Source organism: Elgaria multicarinata, chromosome 15 (genome assembly GCF_023053635.1).
Source record: "Elgaria multicarinata webbii isolate HBS135686 ecotype San Diego chromosome 15, rElgMul1.1.pri, whole genome shotgun sequence".
Classification (NCBI taxonomy): domain Eukaryota; kingdom Metazoa; phylum Chordata; class Lepidosauria; order Squamata; family Anguidae; genus Elgaria; species Elgaria multicarinata.
The window spans coordinates 26381952-26396501 of NC_086185.1; the positions used below are offsets into that span (position 1 = coordinate 26381952).

A 14550-nucleotide genomic window follows, 5' to 3' on the forward strand; every position below is an offset into this window, starting at 1 on the left:
TGATTTAGTCAGAAGCTGGCCTTTCCAGCACTCCAGGCAAGAGGCGTGTTTACTCATTTGAGCTGTGGCTGTTTAGAACCTGTTAATTTCTTCCAAGGTTTACCAGCTGCCTTTTCAAAGAACAGCCCGGGGTGTGTGGGGATGTACGCTCAAGTCGACAAAGAAATCGTCCTTTATTGGGCTTTCTAGCTGTCGGTGCTTTTTAAAGTGTTGCAGCCTTTTCAGATTCTGCGAGGGCAGGTTTCCGAATCAGAATTAAAGTGGAGCAAAATACGTGTCCGCGTATTCACGCTTCACTGTCGGCCTCCTAAAGTCGGTCCAAACCAGGAGTCACCGTGGCAGCAGCAAAGCAATTAGTGGTTCGCCACCGAATTTCAGTGGTGGAAGCTGGGAAGGGCCAAATTTCGCGTGTTTTTCGGCCTCCGTTGCGGCCCACCACTGAAATTTGGCCACCCTAAAGGCCAGGGGGCAGGCACAGGTTGCCCACTGGTGCCTTAAACTTTAGAGCTTAAGAAAAGAGCAAGACAAAGCCAACCTTGATGCTATGTACAAAGTATGGGGCTGCCAGTATTTCCCCCGTAATGCTAACGCAAGGGAGGGATTGGCAGATGGATGGTCCATCCCTGAAAATGCCCTTTGCCCAAGCCGGGCTCTGAAACTGGAAGTAGGCCCATCTGAATAAAACAGAACTGGGGCGTGGAGCATTAGCAAGAGGAGAAGCAGGGTTTTTCTCTTGCAAATGTCCTCTACAGTATCCAAATCAAACACAGTTTTGGGAACAGGTGTTTGCCCAAATTAATATCTAGCTCTACCTAGATTTAGTGGTGGGGGAGAGAGAGAGAGAGAAACAGCTTGCTACATCCGAAAATAGCATTATTATTTTATTTTATTCTATTTTATTCTTTCATAACCCTGAGAAGTATCCTGGATGAACTGACGTAAAGCTAATCTGGAATTTCTCTTTTGTAATTGGAACCTTTGTTTCCAGGCTGTTCTGCTGGCTGACGTCACAGTGGCTTTTAAATCTAATTTGATACTATTTCACATGCGCTGAGCTCAAAGCAGCACCATGCAAAAGACGTTTGCGCAGGAGGAAAAGCGAACCACAGAGCGCTCGCATATGCACACCCCCAAATTACCATGCAGCTGTTGAAAGTCAGGCTGTTTTCCTTGCTGGAAAGTGGAAAGGAGCATAAAGTGTCTGCATAAAGATAGGCATCAAAGGTTCTTCTCACTTGGTCAACTTTGAGGACAATTAGGTTGGCAAACACATGAGAGAGGGCCTTTTTTGCAGTGGCCCCATACTCCGCCATCGGGGGTCCTCCAGGCCCCGTCACTGTAGGCTTTAAGGAAGGCCCTGAAGACTTACTTGTTTATTCTGGCCTTCCCCTGATTATACTTGACTCATCTGTTCTGGTTTGAAGTTGTAATTGTGGTGTAGGTCTTCAATACTGTCTGGGACTAACGTTTTATTGTTGGTGTTTGTTATTAGGATTCTCCCTCTTTCTGCCCCATTTTATTAGTTTCATTTAGTTTCACTTCCGTTTTTGGCCACAGCTATTGCACTGAGCATCCAAATGAGAAAACTAGAATAGACAAAATCTCTATGCCTAATCTCCCGTTGCATTCATTCTCTCTGAGCTGGTTCGCATGTAACAACAACCCAGAATGTGGGTTGAGAATGCGTTGAGCATGGGTTGTAGCTGAATTGTGGTTTGTCATTATGTGTGAACCTTGGATATGGTTTAACTATGGGTTGCTAACCACAAACAAGCCAGAATTCACGACCCCACAGCAAACCATGGGTTCTCTTCCTGGGTTGTTCATGCTTAACGACCCATAGTTAAATCATAGTGCAGGGTTTGCATGTAATAACAACCCATACTCAAATGGTACCCTGGGTTGTCGTTACGTGTGAACCAGGCCTCGTGTCTCTCTCCCTTTACTTTACATTGTCTTGATCTTCCAGGATTCCTCCTCGCTATGCTCACAAAAGGGCGGCGTGATCAAGCAAGGCTGGCTGTACAAGGCAAATGTCAACAGCACTATCACGGTGACCATGAAGGTGAGAATTGTTGGAGGGCCTTGCTTACATTTCACCATGGAAAAAGGTTCAAAGGATCTCATTCTGGATGTTTGGGGAGGGGGGATGTTTTGGGTAGCTGCCAGAGGGTCACGCCTGTCTTGAATCTGGGTCTGCTGAAACTCATCCTATGCTGCAGTGGTAGAAGAGTCTAATGACTCTGCAGAGAAGTCCAGAGAGACGCAGGTTCAAATCCCCACTCAGCCATGAAGCTCACTGGGTGACTTTGAGCCAGTCACCCTCTTTCAGCCCAGCCTACCTCACAGGGTTGTTGTGAAGACAAAATAGGAGGTAGAGGAAGCCACGCACTCTGTTGAGCTCCTTGAAGGAAAGGCAGGATATAAATGTCATAAGTAAGGAAATAAATTGCCTGGGAAAGAGGTGCACGGAGTAGACTACGTTAGTTACATACCCTGAAATTGTCAGACTATATTGGTCGTGAGTGTCTATGAATGCAAAGATTGGCAAAGGAGCTTGATTTGTGATGAGTTAAACTACCTGTGTGTGTGTGTGTGTGTGTGTGTGTGTGTGTGTGTGTGTGTGTGTGACTTTTTGCCCCCAAGGGTCACATGCATCCCAGTGGATTGGGCCAAACTTGGCAGTGGGGGGGGGTTCCGTGCTCGCTCCTCTTGGGCCCCCTCACACACTTACACACACACACACACACACACACACACACACACACACACACACACACACACAGCTAAGGCTCTTCCTTGTATAGCAACAACTCCTTCTTTCTTGGGAATTGCTCTATGGTGCCTACGTAGACGTAAACTAGAACGTCCTTCTTATGTGTGTATTGTTGTCACTCTGAAGGGGAAGAGAGGTGGTTCTGGGCTTAAGAACATGAGGATCCTCCTTTTACTGAAGAGTAGCCCAATACTGTCGACACTGGCTGGCAGCAGCGGCTGTCCAGGGTTTCAGGCAGGAGTTTTTCCAGCCCCACCTGGAGAAGCCAGAGATGGAACCTGGGACCGTCTGCATGCAGAGCAGGGGCTCGCCGTTCCACACTTGGTTCCACGTCATGTGACACCAAGAGCCACGCCCTCGGTTTCCCCCTCTTTCGTTAAGTGGCTAGCTGGCGACAGGCGGCTCCTGACCCTTCCGAAGCGCAGGCCAGACGAAGAGCGCCAAGGTGCTTCCCCTGTCGCGGGTGTCTCGGTCAGCCTCCACCGCTACTAAGGGCCACGCGTTGCTGCAGTGCTGCTGAGGTTGCTTCTTGGCTACAACCCATGTAGCCGCTTGCAACCGTCAGCAAAAGCAGCGGCGGTCTTGGCTAGCAATTTCCCGTTGCAGGGACTCTGGAGTTTGGCACGTTTGCTGGCCTCTCCTGGCTTTTATCCTGCAGCACAATTGCCTCCATTTTCGGAGCAGACAGAGTAGCTGCCCTAAAAGGAGACGCACCTGGTCCAGCCGGGCTGCCGGCACAGGGGTTGTGGAAGCCAGGCTGTCGTCATTTCTTCGGGATGATGCGCGTCGCCTCTTTGAACGTGAGCCTTGTGCACGTGATGGCTGATAGCGATCTCAGAACCGGAGAAGGTGCAGGAAGGGGTGACCCGACTGGTCAAGGGGATGGAGCAACTCCCTTGTAAGGAAACTCTAAAGCGTTTGGGGTGATTTAGTTTGACTGAGAGCCCCCTCCTCTCACTCCTGGAAACACAGGAAACATAGGCCATAGCTAGACAGGGCGATATCCTGGGGATCACCCCTGTGTGTTCACATGACGCACAGGGGATCCTGGGAGCCGGGAGGGATCATGCCTCCCTTTCCCCAGGATCGCGCCCTACAGTTCTAGCCCGCTTTTTCTGCGGACTTGGGCTAATCCCGAAACTGCGGAAAGTGTGGGCAGGCGTCGCGGTTTGTCCCGGCTCCTCATGAGTAACCTCAGGAGCTCTGTGCCCATCGGGGGTGGGGTGGGGGAACGGGGAAATTATTATTATTGTTATTATTATTATTATTATTAAAAACCTCACCTTTTGAGCACGAGCGCTCATGCACTCCTCCTTTAAAAAAACAAAAAAATGGCAGTCGCGCACTGCGTAAACCAGGGTGACGATCTCACAATCATAAAATCGCGAGATCGTCGCCCTACTACCCCCCTCATCTAGCTGAGGCCATAAAGAGCTTGTACTGGGTCAGACCATTGGTCCATTTAGCCCAGTACTGTCAACACTGACTGGCAGCAGCAGCTCTCCAGGATTTCAGGCAAGAATTTTTCCAGCCCTACCTGGAGATGCTGCCGGGGATCGAACCTGAGACCAAGCAGGGGCTCTATCACACTGAGCCACAGCCCCTCCCCTGAGGCCATCATTGGGAAGCACAGGGATGATGGCTGGTTTCGGTGCCGGAGAATGCTACAAACTGACCCTGCCAAAGGCAGATGGGTGCAAAGTTATTGCCCGGCTGAAGGAAATGCAAAAGCTGGCTGGTGTATCTGTCACGACAGCGCATTAAGACGGTCCCTGTCTCCCAGAGCTAAGCAATTGGGCTGCCTCATGCACTACTGTACCTGAATGGATTCCAGTTATTCCTTCCAGAATCCACTCTCCGTCTCTTTTTCCTGGAAAAAGAAGGTCCAACAAAATGGTGTTGTTTTGCCCCTGTGCTTCCCCCGTGGAAAATGTCACGGTCCTCCTCCCCCATCGCAAACCTTTGCCTGAAATCAAAGATCCTTCGCCTGTACTGATAGATGAAACAGCAGGCAAAAGAGCACAAACTCAGCTGCCTAGATGTGCTGTGATTGGGGACTTGGACTGTTGGAATGGTAAGGGGGTGACATTATTATTATTATTATTATTATTATTATTATTATTATTTGGGGGCAGGTGTTCAAGAGAAGGTACTTCTACCTGACACAGCTTCCTGACGGCTCCTACATCCTCAATTCCTACAAAGATGAAAAGATTTCCAAGGAATCCAAAGGCTGCATTTTCTTGGATTCATGTATCGACGTTGTGCAGGTAGAGACATCCAAAATATTTGCTCAAGTCCTTTCTGCTGCTTTTTACTTTCCTTTAAACTGTAGGCTCTGTAGACCCAGAGGTCACGTAAATTCCAGCACGTACCTGCATCAACACCCCCCCCGGGGCTCTCCATTTATCGGCTCTGAATTATGAGTAGATCTTTCTTTTAAGCAGGGTGATGTTTTCTGTATAATATATATATATATATATATATATATATATATATATATATATATATATATATGTTTCTGTATAGACATTTATTTATTTATTTCATCTCTATACCGCCCAATAGCCGAAGCTCTCTGGGCGGTTCACAAAAATTAAAACCATTCAAAGTATAAAACAAGCAGTATAAAACCATGATATAAAATACAATATAAAAGCACAACCAGAATAAAATCAGCAGCGGTACAGAAATACAAATTTAAAATACAAATGTAAAACAGCAAAGTTAAAATTAATGTATAGAGTGTTAAAATACTGAGAGAATAAAAAGGTCTTCACCTGGCATCTAAAAGAATACAGTGTAGGTGCCAGGCGAACCTCCTTAGGGAGCTCATTCCACAGCCAGGGTGCCACAGCAGAGAAGGCCCTCCTCCTGGTAGCCACCTGCCTTACTTATCTTATTAAGCAACTTTCCTGGTGAGGTATAATGAGCCCTCCCTCCCTTTCTTAGAGGTTTTAAGGGGGGTATTAATGGCCAAAACAGACATTCCTGTAAAGGTGTGTCTAGTAGCTAAGTCATATTTTCATTTCTTTTCTCTCAGGTAGGTGCAGAGAGCCTGATCCGGATCTTAAAAGCTTCCCCCCCAATCCTCACACTACATATGTCTACTCTATGGCATATGTAGGCCCTATGCCTACTCTAAAGTAAAAATGAAAGCAAGAAGTAGTCCTAGCTGCTAGATGCATATTGGAAGTACCTATTGGTTTTGGACCTGGATTTCCAAGGCAGAAGCTAAGAAATGCAGTTCATTGGGATGCTACATAGGGAAGCTGTACACGGACCTGGAGGTTCCCTGTTTGAGCCCCAGTAGCTATGATAATTTGAGGCCTTTCTTTGGCAGGCCCCCTATCCATTGAGGCCGATTGGAGACAGTGGCTTAATGGGGTGGCAGCCAAATGCTAGAATTCCCTCCCTAAGTGTATGTGCTCACCATATTCATGATGATTTTTTAGGTGCCTGGTGTCTTAGATTTTTAATAGCTTTTGGTCTGCCTTTTCGGATCTTTGCTCCCTCTTTGTGAGTGGATGTGTTTAGGTTTTTCCGGTTTGTTTTTATTGATTCTTCGGTTTGTTGCTGTGTTGTGTTACGTTCTCCTGGTATGGACTTTTGGTTTATCTGGTGGTTAGCCGCCTTGGATTTTTATTTTTTATTTTTAAAAGGCAGGATATAAATTGACCATATATAAAATAAAATAATGAAGCAGAAGATCCTTTTGCTGACCGTGAAAGACGCGTTCTTTAGCATCATTCCCGTTTGGCCTGTTGTCACAGTGAAGTCGAATTGCTTTGCAGGGTGATTAACTCCCAACCCGTGAGTACTGACGGTGCAGTTCAGCGTCCCTTTGGGCTTCTGGGATTTCAAGAGTAATTGCCCACCCTGAAGGCTAGAAACGTGCTAGAAATTGCCCACCTTCAGGGCTAGAAACTTGCTCTTAAATTGACTTTTCATTTCATTTGCTATTCCACTCATGTCCTCCTTAGAGGTTTCCCACAGGCAGCTGGTTGGCCCCTGTGTGAACAGAATGCTGGATTAGATGGACCCTTGGCCTGATACAGCATCAGGGCTTTTCTTAGGTTCTCAGTTTGCAGGATGTTGAATTCTGCCCATAATGCAAGCCTCTGCGCTCGTATTGCAGATTCATGGAAAATTCGCAACCCTGATCTAAGCCCTAATTCTCACTTTGGCTTTAGCTAGACCTAAGGTTTATCCCGGGGTCGTCCCTGCCTGCTCCCGGGATATCCTGTGTGTCATTTACATGAACAGTAATGACCCCGGGACGGTCCCAGGATAAACCTTAGGTCTAGCTAAGGCCCGAGGCAGAAAGCCGATGTCACTGCAGCTCGAGGGGGGTGGGGGGTTACACCACCCAATGCTCCTTTATCCATTGCTCCTTTATTTGTGTGAACCGCCCAGAGAACTTTGGCCATTGGGCGGCATAAAAATGCAATAAATAAATAAATATACAAAAAATAAATTCCCTCCACATAGAAAGCTAGCATGTCAGAGAAATAAGTGCTGGCTTGACATGCTAGTTTTCTGTGTGCATGGGGATTTTTATTTTTTTTTAATATGAAGGAGCATTCCATCCTGAGAGCTCCCCTCCCCCCCGCCCACAGCATCAAGAGACACAGGCCAGCCACTTTGTGGAGAAGGCGGCCCCAGTGATAGGAGAGGAAGGGAGGAGTCCCAGCGCCCCCTCCTGCCTTCAGAAAGTGTTGTTGCGGTTTTGCCTTTCTTCCTGCAGTGCCCCAAGATGCGGCGCTACGCCTTTGAGCTCAAGATGCTGGATAAGTACAGCCACTATCTGGCCGCTGAAGGCGAGCAGGAGATGGAGGAGTGGCTGGCGACGCTGCGGAAGATCATCCAGATCAACGCAGAGAGCTTGGTGCAGGAGAAGAAGGAGGAATCCCTGCCCGGTTGGTTGGCGGTGGAGCCAGCCCCTTGACGCAGCCCCACACACGGGCCTGTTTCACTGGGGCACGGGCTTGGAGGGTTTTTTTTATAGGTTCAGATATGGAGGTCTCAGGGCATGGTCTGAAAGCACAGGAGGCCGCCACCTTGCTAAAGCTAAGCAGGTCTGGGCCTGGCCAGTGCTTGAAGGGGAGCGCGTTGCTCTTTGCATTCGAAGCAACTCCAAGCAGAGCAGAGCACTGCTGAAGGAAGAGTCAAGCCTTCCTCTATGTGTGTGTGTGAGAGAGAGAGAGATTGAGAGAGAGAGAGAGAGAGAGAGAGAGAGATTGGCTGGAACATGACCCTGCTTCTTTGGATTGGACCCCCCTGGCAAGCCTCCAAACATCCCCATCCAATTTCCCAGCATTGCGTTTGTGACGAAGCTGCCCCCCGCCCCTGCCCCCCGGGGACCGTCGCGCCCTCCTGGGCTGGCCAGGCGCCTCTGCAGTCGTCTGCAACATCTGCTTTTTGTGACTTTACAGACGATGAATCAAGCAGCCAGGGAAAGTCGGAGAACATCCTAGAGAGCTTAGAGAGAAGCATGCATCCGGAACTCATGAAGGTAGCCGTGGCGTCTGCTGCTTCACCGGGAGGGGGGTGGGGGTGGGGGTGGGGAATGGGCGCAGGCAGGCTTTGAAGCCATTGCACCCTACTCTCTGGAGGCCCAGCTCACTCTGCCCTTTGAGATTTCATCCCGTGGTGCCATTCATGAACATTTAAGTGTATTCACAGCTATGGAACCAAGTCACTGCCAAAAGGGAGCAGAGAACTGAGTAGAAGGCTAAACGCCCACTTTTCCTGCCTGTTTGTGAATGATGATCTCTCGTTGCATTTCTTGCTTCAGAGCAATCTGAAAATCACAGACTTCAGGACAAGGATGATTCAGATGCAGGTTTTCAGTTTAGTATTCCCAGTGGAAGCTGCTAGCGAATTTTCAGTTTTTTTTTTAATTTGCACAAATTACGGCTGCAATCTGTGGGGCTGCCCTTGAAGCTGCTCCTGAAGCTGGAGCTAGTGCAGAACGCTGCAGCTCGGCTGTTGTCCGGAGCTGCCCCTTTCCAGCATGGAACTCCTCTGCTGAGGGAACTGCACTGGCTGCCTATTCGCTACCGGGCCAGGTTTAAGGTTCTTGTACTTGTGTGCAAAGCCCTAAAGAACTTGGGACCAGGATACCTGAGAGAGCGCCTTCTCCCTTACCAACCTGCCCGGTCACTGAGGTCATCCGAGGGCCTGCTCCTGGTGGTTCCACCTAGATCCATCCTCCGATTGGAATCCACCAGGGGAAGAGCCTTCAGCGTGGTGGCCCCCCTCCTGTGGAATTCCCTGACTCTGGAGGTCAGGCAGGCTCCGACCTTGTACTCCTTTCGGCACCTCCTGAAAACATCTTTATTCCAAGAAGCCTTTCTTTAACATGCAGCCTTGGATTTCTGTGTTGTTGTTTTTTGCTTCTTTTTAAATTTTGTTTTAACTGTTTTGTTCTGTTTTTATTTTCATTTTTACCTTGTACACCGCTCCGAAATTTTTCAATGAGGAGCGGTATATAAACATTCTAAATAAATAATAAATAAATAATAAATAAGTTGCACAGATTCGCCCCATTTGTGTAAATGGTGCAAATTACGACTGATTTGCGCAAATTATGCAAATTTGCACAAATTACAGCCGGAAAATATATGCAAAAAGTCCCTGGAATTCAGGGGAAACCCGCAGCTCAGCTCGCAAACGCCAGCCGAGTCGCGCACACTGCAGAAGTCCAGTGATCCCCCAAAGGCCGGATTTCCTGGTAATGGACATTCCTGTCTGCATCAGAGAAGTCAGAGCACCCTTGGGTGCAGCAGGTTGTGCACATTTGCACTAGAGATCACCGCTATGGGAGACACCCAATACGGCTGCACAAATCACTCTGGATATTTGAAACCCAAGCTGTTTTATTCTTTATTCTGTGCAATCGCTTGCTTTCCAAAAGGCCCTTTGCAAAGTTGAGAATGCTGCTTCTCTCCGGACCTGTCCTTTCTCTGAGCCATTGCAGATGTGTGTCTTTTCCCTTTCAGTACGGAAGAGAAACGGAGCAGTTGAACAAGCTCAGCCGAAACGACGGGAGGCAAAATCTCTTCTCTTTCGATCCAGAAGTTCAGGTAATACTTTCAACAGCTGTAGCTATGTCTTTCACATTCACTGCTTGAAGGCGGTCTGCTTTGTTAAAAACTTGCTGGATTTGTATAGTTTTCAAGAAGCTGTATGCGAACTGAAATGCAGTTAGACCTCAACGTTTCCTCTTTTCCGAATTTTGTGACGCGTACGTACAAAATGTGTACATAAATGCATACGTTAGGGAAAGAGGCACTCAGAAATGTGGTATATTCATGAAAATAATGTACCGAAGTCCATTATATGAAAGGAAATTGCTTACAAAATTTGTTCTTCTTAGACAAATTCTTGTACAAGTTTGCATATATTAGGAAAGATGTGCACAAAAAGGATTGAAATGTTTTGAGATCACTAATATGTGCAAAGACGTCTTGGAAAGAAATAATAAAATGGTCTTTATAAAGCTGTAAGGAACATATTTTGGTTCCTGCCTCTGCAGATCCGTTAAATCCACTGCACCCCCGGCCCAGACACGTATGCCTGTGTAGCAGACTTGCATTCGGGTTACGTTCCTCTGCCTGTCATGACTAGTTGGGACTCAAAGACAAGAGTCTTTCTCCCAACTGAAGAAGTAAAAAACTGACCCTTTCCTCTTAACCCTGAACTGGAAAACCCCATGAATGTTGACCTCTGCTCTCGTTTCCCTCTGCAGCTGATGTTTTTGTGCTAAAAGAAGAACTGAAAGCATCTCTTTGTTTGTTGACTTCCAACGTTTCCCTGGTTTTGATCATTTATTTTTATTTTAAAATGCCCTACGCCTCTTTCCCCCCATTAGGGGAACTCAAAAGTGATTAACAACAGAAGTTATGTCATCGAATCATAGAATAGCAGAGTTGGAAGGGGCCTACAAGGCCATCGAGTCCAACCCCCTGCTCAATGCAGGAATCCACCCTAAAGCATCCCTGACAGATGGTTGTCCAGCTGCCTCTTGAAGGCCTCTAGTGTGGGAGAGCCCACAACCTCCCTAGGTAACTGATTCCACCGTCGCACTGCTCTAACAGTCAGGAAGTTTTTCCTGATGTCCAGCCGGAATCTGGCTTCCTTTAACTTGAGCCCGTTATTCCGTGTCCTGCACTCTGGGAGGATCGAGAAGAGATCCTGGCCCTCCTCTGTGTGACTGGCCCTCCTCTGTGTGATGAAGACCCTCCCTGAAGGAGGAGTCCAGGAAAAGACTTTTGGGCACCACAAGAAACCGTTCGTTTAGTCAATAGGCATCTGCCTTTGTTAGGCGCATTAAGCTTAGAAGATAGCTCCTAGCGTTCACGCTCCCTTCAGGTGTGAAGATACGTCTATTTTACTGAATAAAGGTTTTGTGGATTGCGCAGCGGACCTCTTTGTTGACCCATATCTCAGTCGGAGGGTTTGGGATCACGACAGTAGGGACATGGCTAGACCAGACCTACATCCCTGGGATCATCCCTGTGGGTCCACATGACACACAGGGGATCCTGGGAGCAGGGAGGGACGATCCCTCCCTTGGCCCGGGATTTGACCCTACCCTTTAATCCCGTTTTTTCTGCAGTCTTGGGATGATCCCGAGACCACAGAACGTGTGGGCGGACCTCGCGGGTTGTCCTGGCTCCTTGCAAGTAACCACGAGGAGCCGGGGCATGGAGCACTGAGCTCCTTGTGCCCATCAGGGGTGGGGTGACGGGAGGGCGAGGAGGTTTTTTTTAAAAAAACAACAACAACACCTCACCGGTTTTCAGACAAGCGCTCCTTCTCCTTTAAAAAAAAAAAAAAAATGGCAGCCACAATGTTGCGCACCGCATGTAAACTAGGACGACGATCTCGCGATCATAAAATCACGAGATTGTCGCCCTCCGACCCCCTCGTCTAGCCATGGCCTAGGTTAGACGTTCTTTTTTTGTTTGCGTATCTTTAAACAAAGGGATTTGTACCATTGGTGTGCATACCAAGAATACGCCTGACCCCTTTGCCTTGAGCCCCCGCCCAGTTTTGCCTTAAGCCCCGCCCACCACTGGACTTCGGCGCCCGAGAGCGTCTCTCAACATTAAATTCAGACCTCAGGCTGAAAGAGGTTCAACACACCTGGTTTAGGAGAGTGGTCACTCAGACGTCAAGGGGCTCCAGAGTAAGCCATGTGGTTCAAAACACTAGGTGGAGGGGCGATTCTCCCCTGCCCTTCCTAAATATTTTTTCTTTCTTTCTCAGAGGCTGGATTTCTCTGGGATAGAGCCGGATGTGAAACCTTTTGAGGAAAAATGCAGCCAGCGCTTCCTGGTGAATTGTCACGCCTTGACCTTCAACCTCCTCGCCCACCTGAACGACCGATCCAGGGACCCACCTTCAAACGTACGTGCCACAGTTGCTCACGAGGAGCTGGGAACCGTGCACAGGGCGCAGAGCGCCTCAGCCGCTCTACACCCATCGGGGGTGGGGTGGGGTGAGCGGGAAAATAGTTTTAAATAAAAAAACCAAACCTTTTGCGCACAAGCGCTCGTGCGCTCTTCTCCTTTAAGAACATTTTTAAAAATGGCGGGCGTGATGTCCTGTTTCTCCGAGGCAGTCGCGCGCCACGTGTAAACAGAGCGGGGATCTCGCTATAACAGTATCGCAAGATCCTCACCCCTCCATCCTGCTTGACCCGTTGGTCTAGCTGAGGCCTGAGTGGGGATATGATCACATTCTTCAACTGTAGGTCACAAAATAACCGGCTTAAGTTACAAGAAGGCAGATTTTCGTTGAACGTCCAGAAGCAAAGGGGGGAAAATAGTCTCAGGATGCAGTAAATGCGTTTATTGATAAAAAGCCCGATGTACTCCCGCCTCTCGCTTTATTAGGAGGCCTTCTTCAAAGGGTGTAACAACATCTGCAGAGATTATTTACAACAGATTGTCTTGTGCTTTAAACGCTGGCCACTGTTGCCAGGGATGTTTTAAACTGGATCCCTGCACTGAGATGGACTCAGTGGCCTAAGAGACCCCTTCAAACTCTAGGATTCAGGTAATTTGTAAGTGTATTTATAAAAACAAGATGATGATGATGATCATAATTTATTTATTACCCGCCTCTCCAATGGGATCGAGGTGGGGAACAACAGCAAGCATAAAATACTGATTAAAAACATGGTATACACTGTTAAAAAACATCCTAAAAGCATCCTAAAAGTATCCTAAAATTACACTGGTTAGGCCTGCCGGAAGAGATCAGTCTTGATAGCTTTCTTGAATACTAAAAGGCTGTCAAGCTGACGAATCTCCTCCGGCAGGCCATTCCACAGTCTGGGAGCAGCAGAAGAGAAGGTCCTCTGGGTAATAGTTGTCAGCCTAGTCTTTGCTGACTGAAGTAGATTCTTCCTAGAGGACCTGAGCGTGCGGGGCGGATTGTATGGGAGAAGGCGATCCCGCAGGTAGCCTGGACCCAAACCACGTAGGGCTTTAAAGGTGATAACCAACACTTTATACTTCGCCTGGAAACTAATTGGCAGCCAGTGAAAAGATTTTAAGACTGGTGTAATGTGGTCACCCCTAGATGTACCAGTGACCAACATCTGCCTTCATATATCCAGGTGGAGCCTTTTTTCCTCAGCCTGGCGCTCTTTGACTTGAAAAGCTGTTTCAAGATTTCAGCCGATTTCCACGTGGACCTGAATCCTTTGCATGTGCGGGAGATGCTCTCGGACGGTTCTGCTCAAGACTCCGGAAGGTCTGTGAATAGCCACTTCCTTCACGGAATAGCTGAATCCCGCTTGCGCTACGTGAAGCAGGTAAGGAGCTCCCGGCCTTCTGGGTAGGTACAGGGTAGATCCAAAATCTAGTACGAACAAGGAAGCCGACAAACACGACATAAAGGAGCTGGAATTAGGAGTGAGCAGCGAAGTGGCCAAATTATTTAGGGTGGTTAAAACAGAAAGGGATTGTGGAGCGTCCCAAAGGGATCTCTCCAAGCTGAGAAAGTGGGCATCCAAATGTCAAATGTGATGCAGTGTAAGCAAGTGTAAAGTGATACATGTTGGGGTGAAAAAATCCCAACTACGTGTACATGCTGATGGGATCTGAGCTGGCGGTGACCGAACAAGACAGAGATCTTGAGGTTAGGGTGGACAGCTCGAAGAAAATGTCCACCCAGTGTGCAGCCGCTGTAGAAAAGGCAAATCCTCTGTTTACTGAAGCATTTATAAACTACCTTTTTGAATCCACACTGTTATCTTTCCAGTGCCAGTTCAAGACTTTTCTCTTCTCCCAGGCAGTTAATAACATATGCTGAGGTTTTTTTAATTTAACTAACCCCAGACTAGTTGTTTTAAAAGGATATTGTTGTTTTGATGCTTTTGTTGCTTTTAAATTTTTGTATATATATTTTTTAATATTCACTGTTTTTAACTTTTGTAAACCGCCCAGGGAGCTTCGGCTATGGGGCAGTATATAAATGTAATAAATAAATAAATAGAATCAAGGCAGCAAACGAAATAGACCCATCCCCAAATTAGCGGATTCACCCAGCTTGTGCCTGTGTGCCATTGAATTGCTTTATGGATTCTGATGCTCTGTCTTTTAAATGAAGGGGATCTTCTCCGTAACCAACCCACACCCAGAAATTTTCCTTGTCGCCCGGGTGGAGAAGGTACTGCAAGGAAGCATTACGCATTGCGTGGAGCCCTACATCAAGAACTCCGACCCCGTGAAGGTACATCAAATCGGCCCAGCTGC

General features: G+C 47.7%; 1 protein-coding gene across 2 annotated transcripts in view; it reads left to right on the plus strand.

The window, feature by feature from the left end:
• The window catches only part of DOCK11 (dedicator of cytokinesis 11), a 122269-nt gene that overhangs the window by 25940 nt on the left and 81779 nt on the right, over positions 1 to 14550 (plus strand). For both annotated transcript variants that reach the window (XM_063141849.1, XM_063141850.1), the window contains exons 6-13: positions 1970 to 2065; positions 4912 to 5046; positions 7524 to 7695; positions 8212 to 8291; positions 9781 to 9864; positions 12053 to 12193; positions 13410 to 13607; positions 14405 to 14527. In XM_063141849.1, coding sequence (XP_062997919.1) covers positions 1970 to 2065; positions 4912 to 5046; positions 7524 to 7695; positions 8212 to 8291; positions 9781 to 9864; positions 12053 to 12193; positions 13410 to 13607; positions 14405 to 14527 — 1029 coding nt within the window. The remainder of the gene's footprint in view (positions 1 to 1969; positions 2066 to 4911; positions 5047 to 7523; positions 7696 to 8211; positions 8292 to 9780; positions 9865 to 12052; positions 12194 to 13409; positions 13608 to 14404; positions 14528 to 14550) is intronic.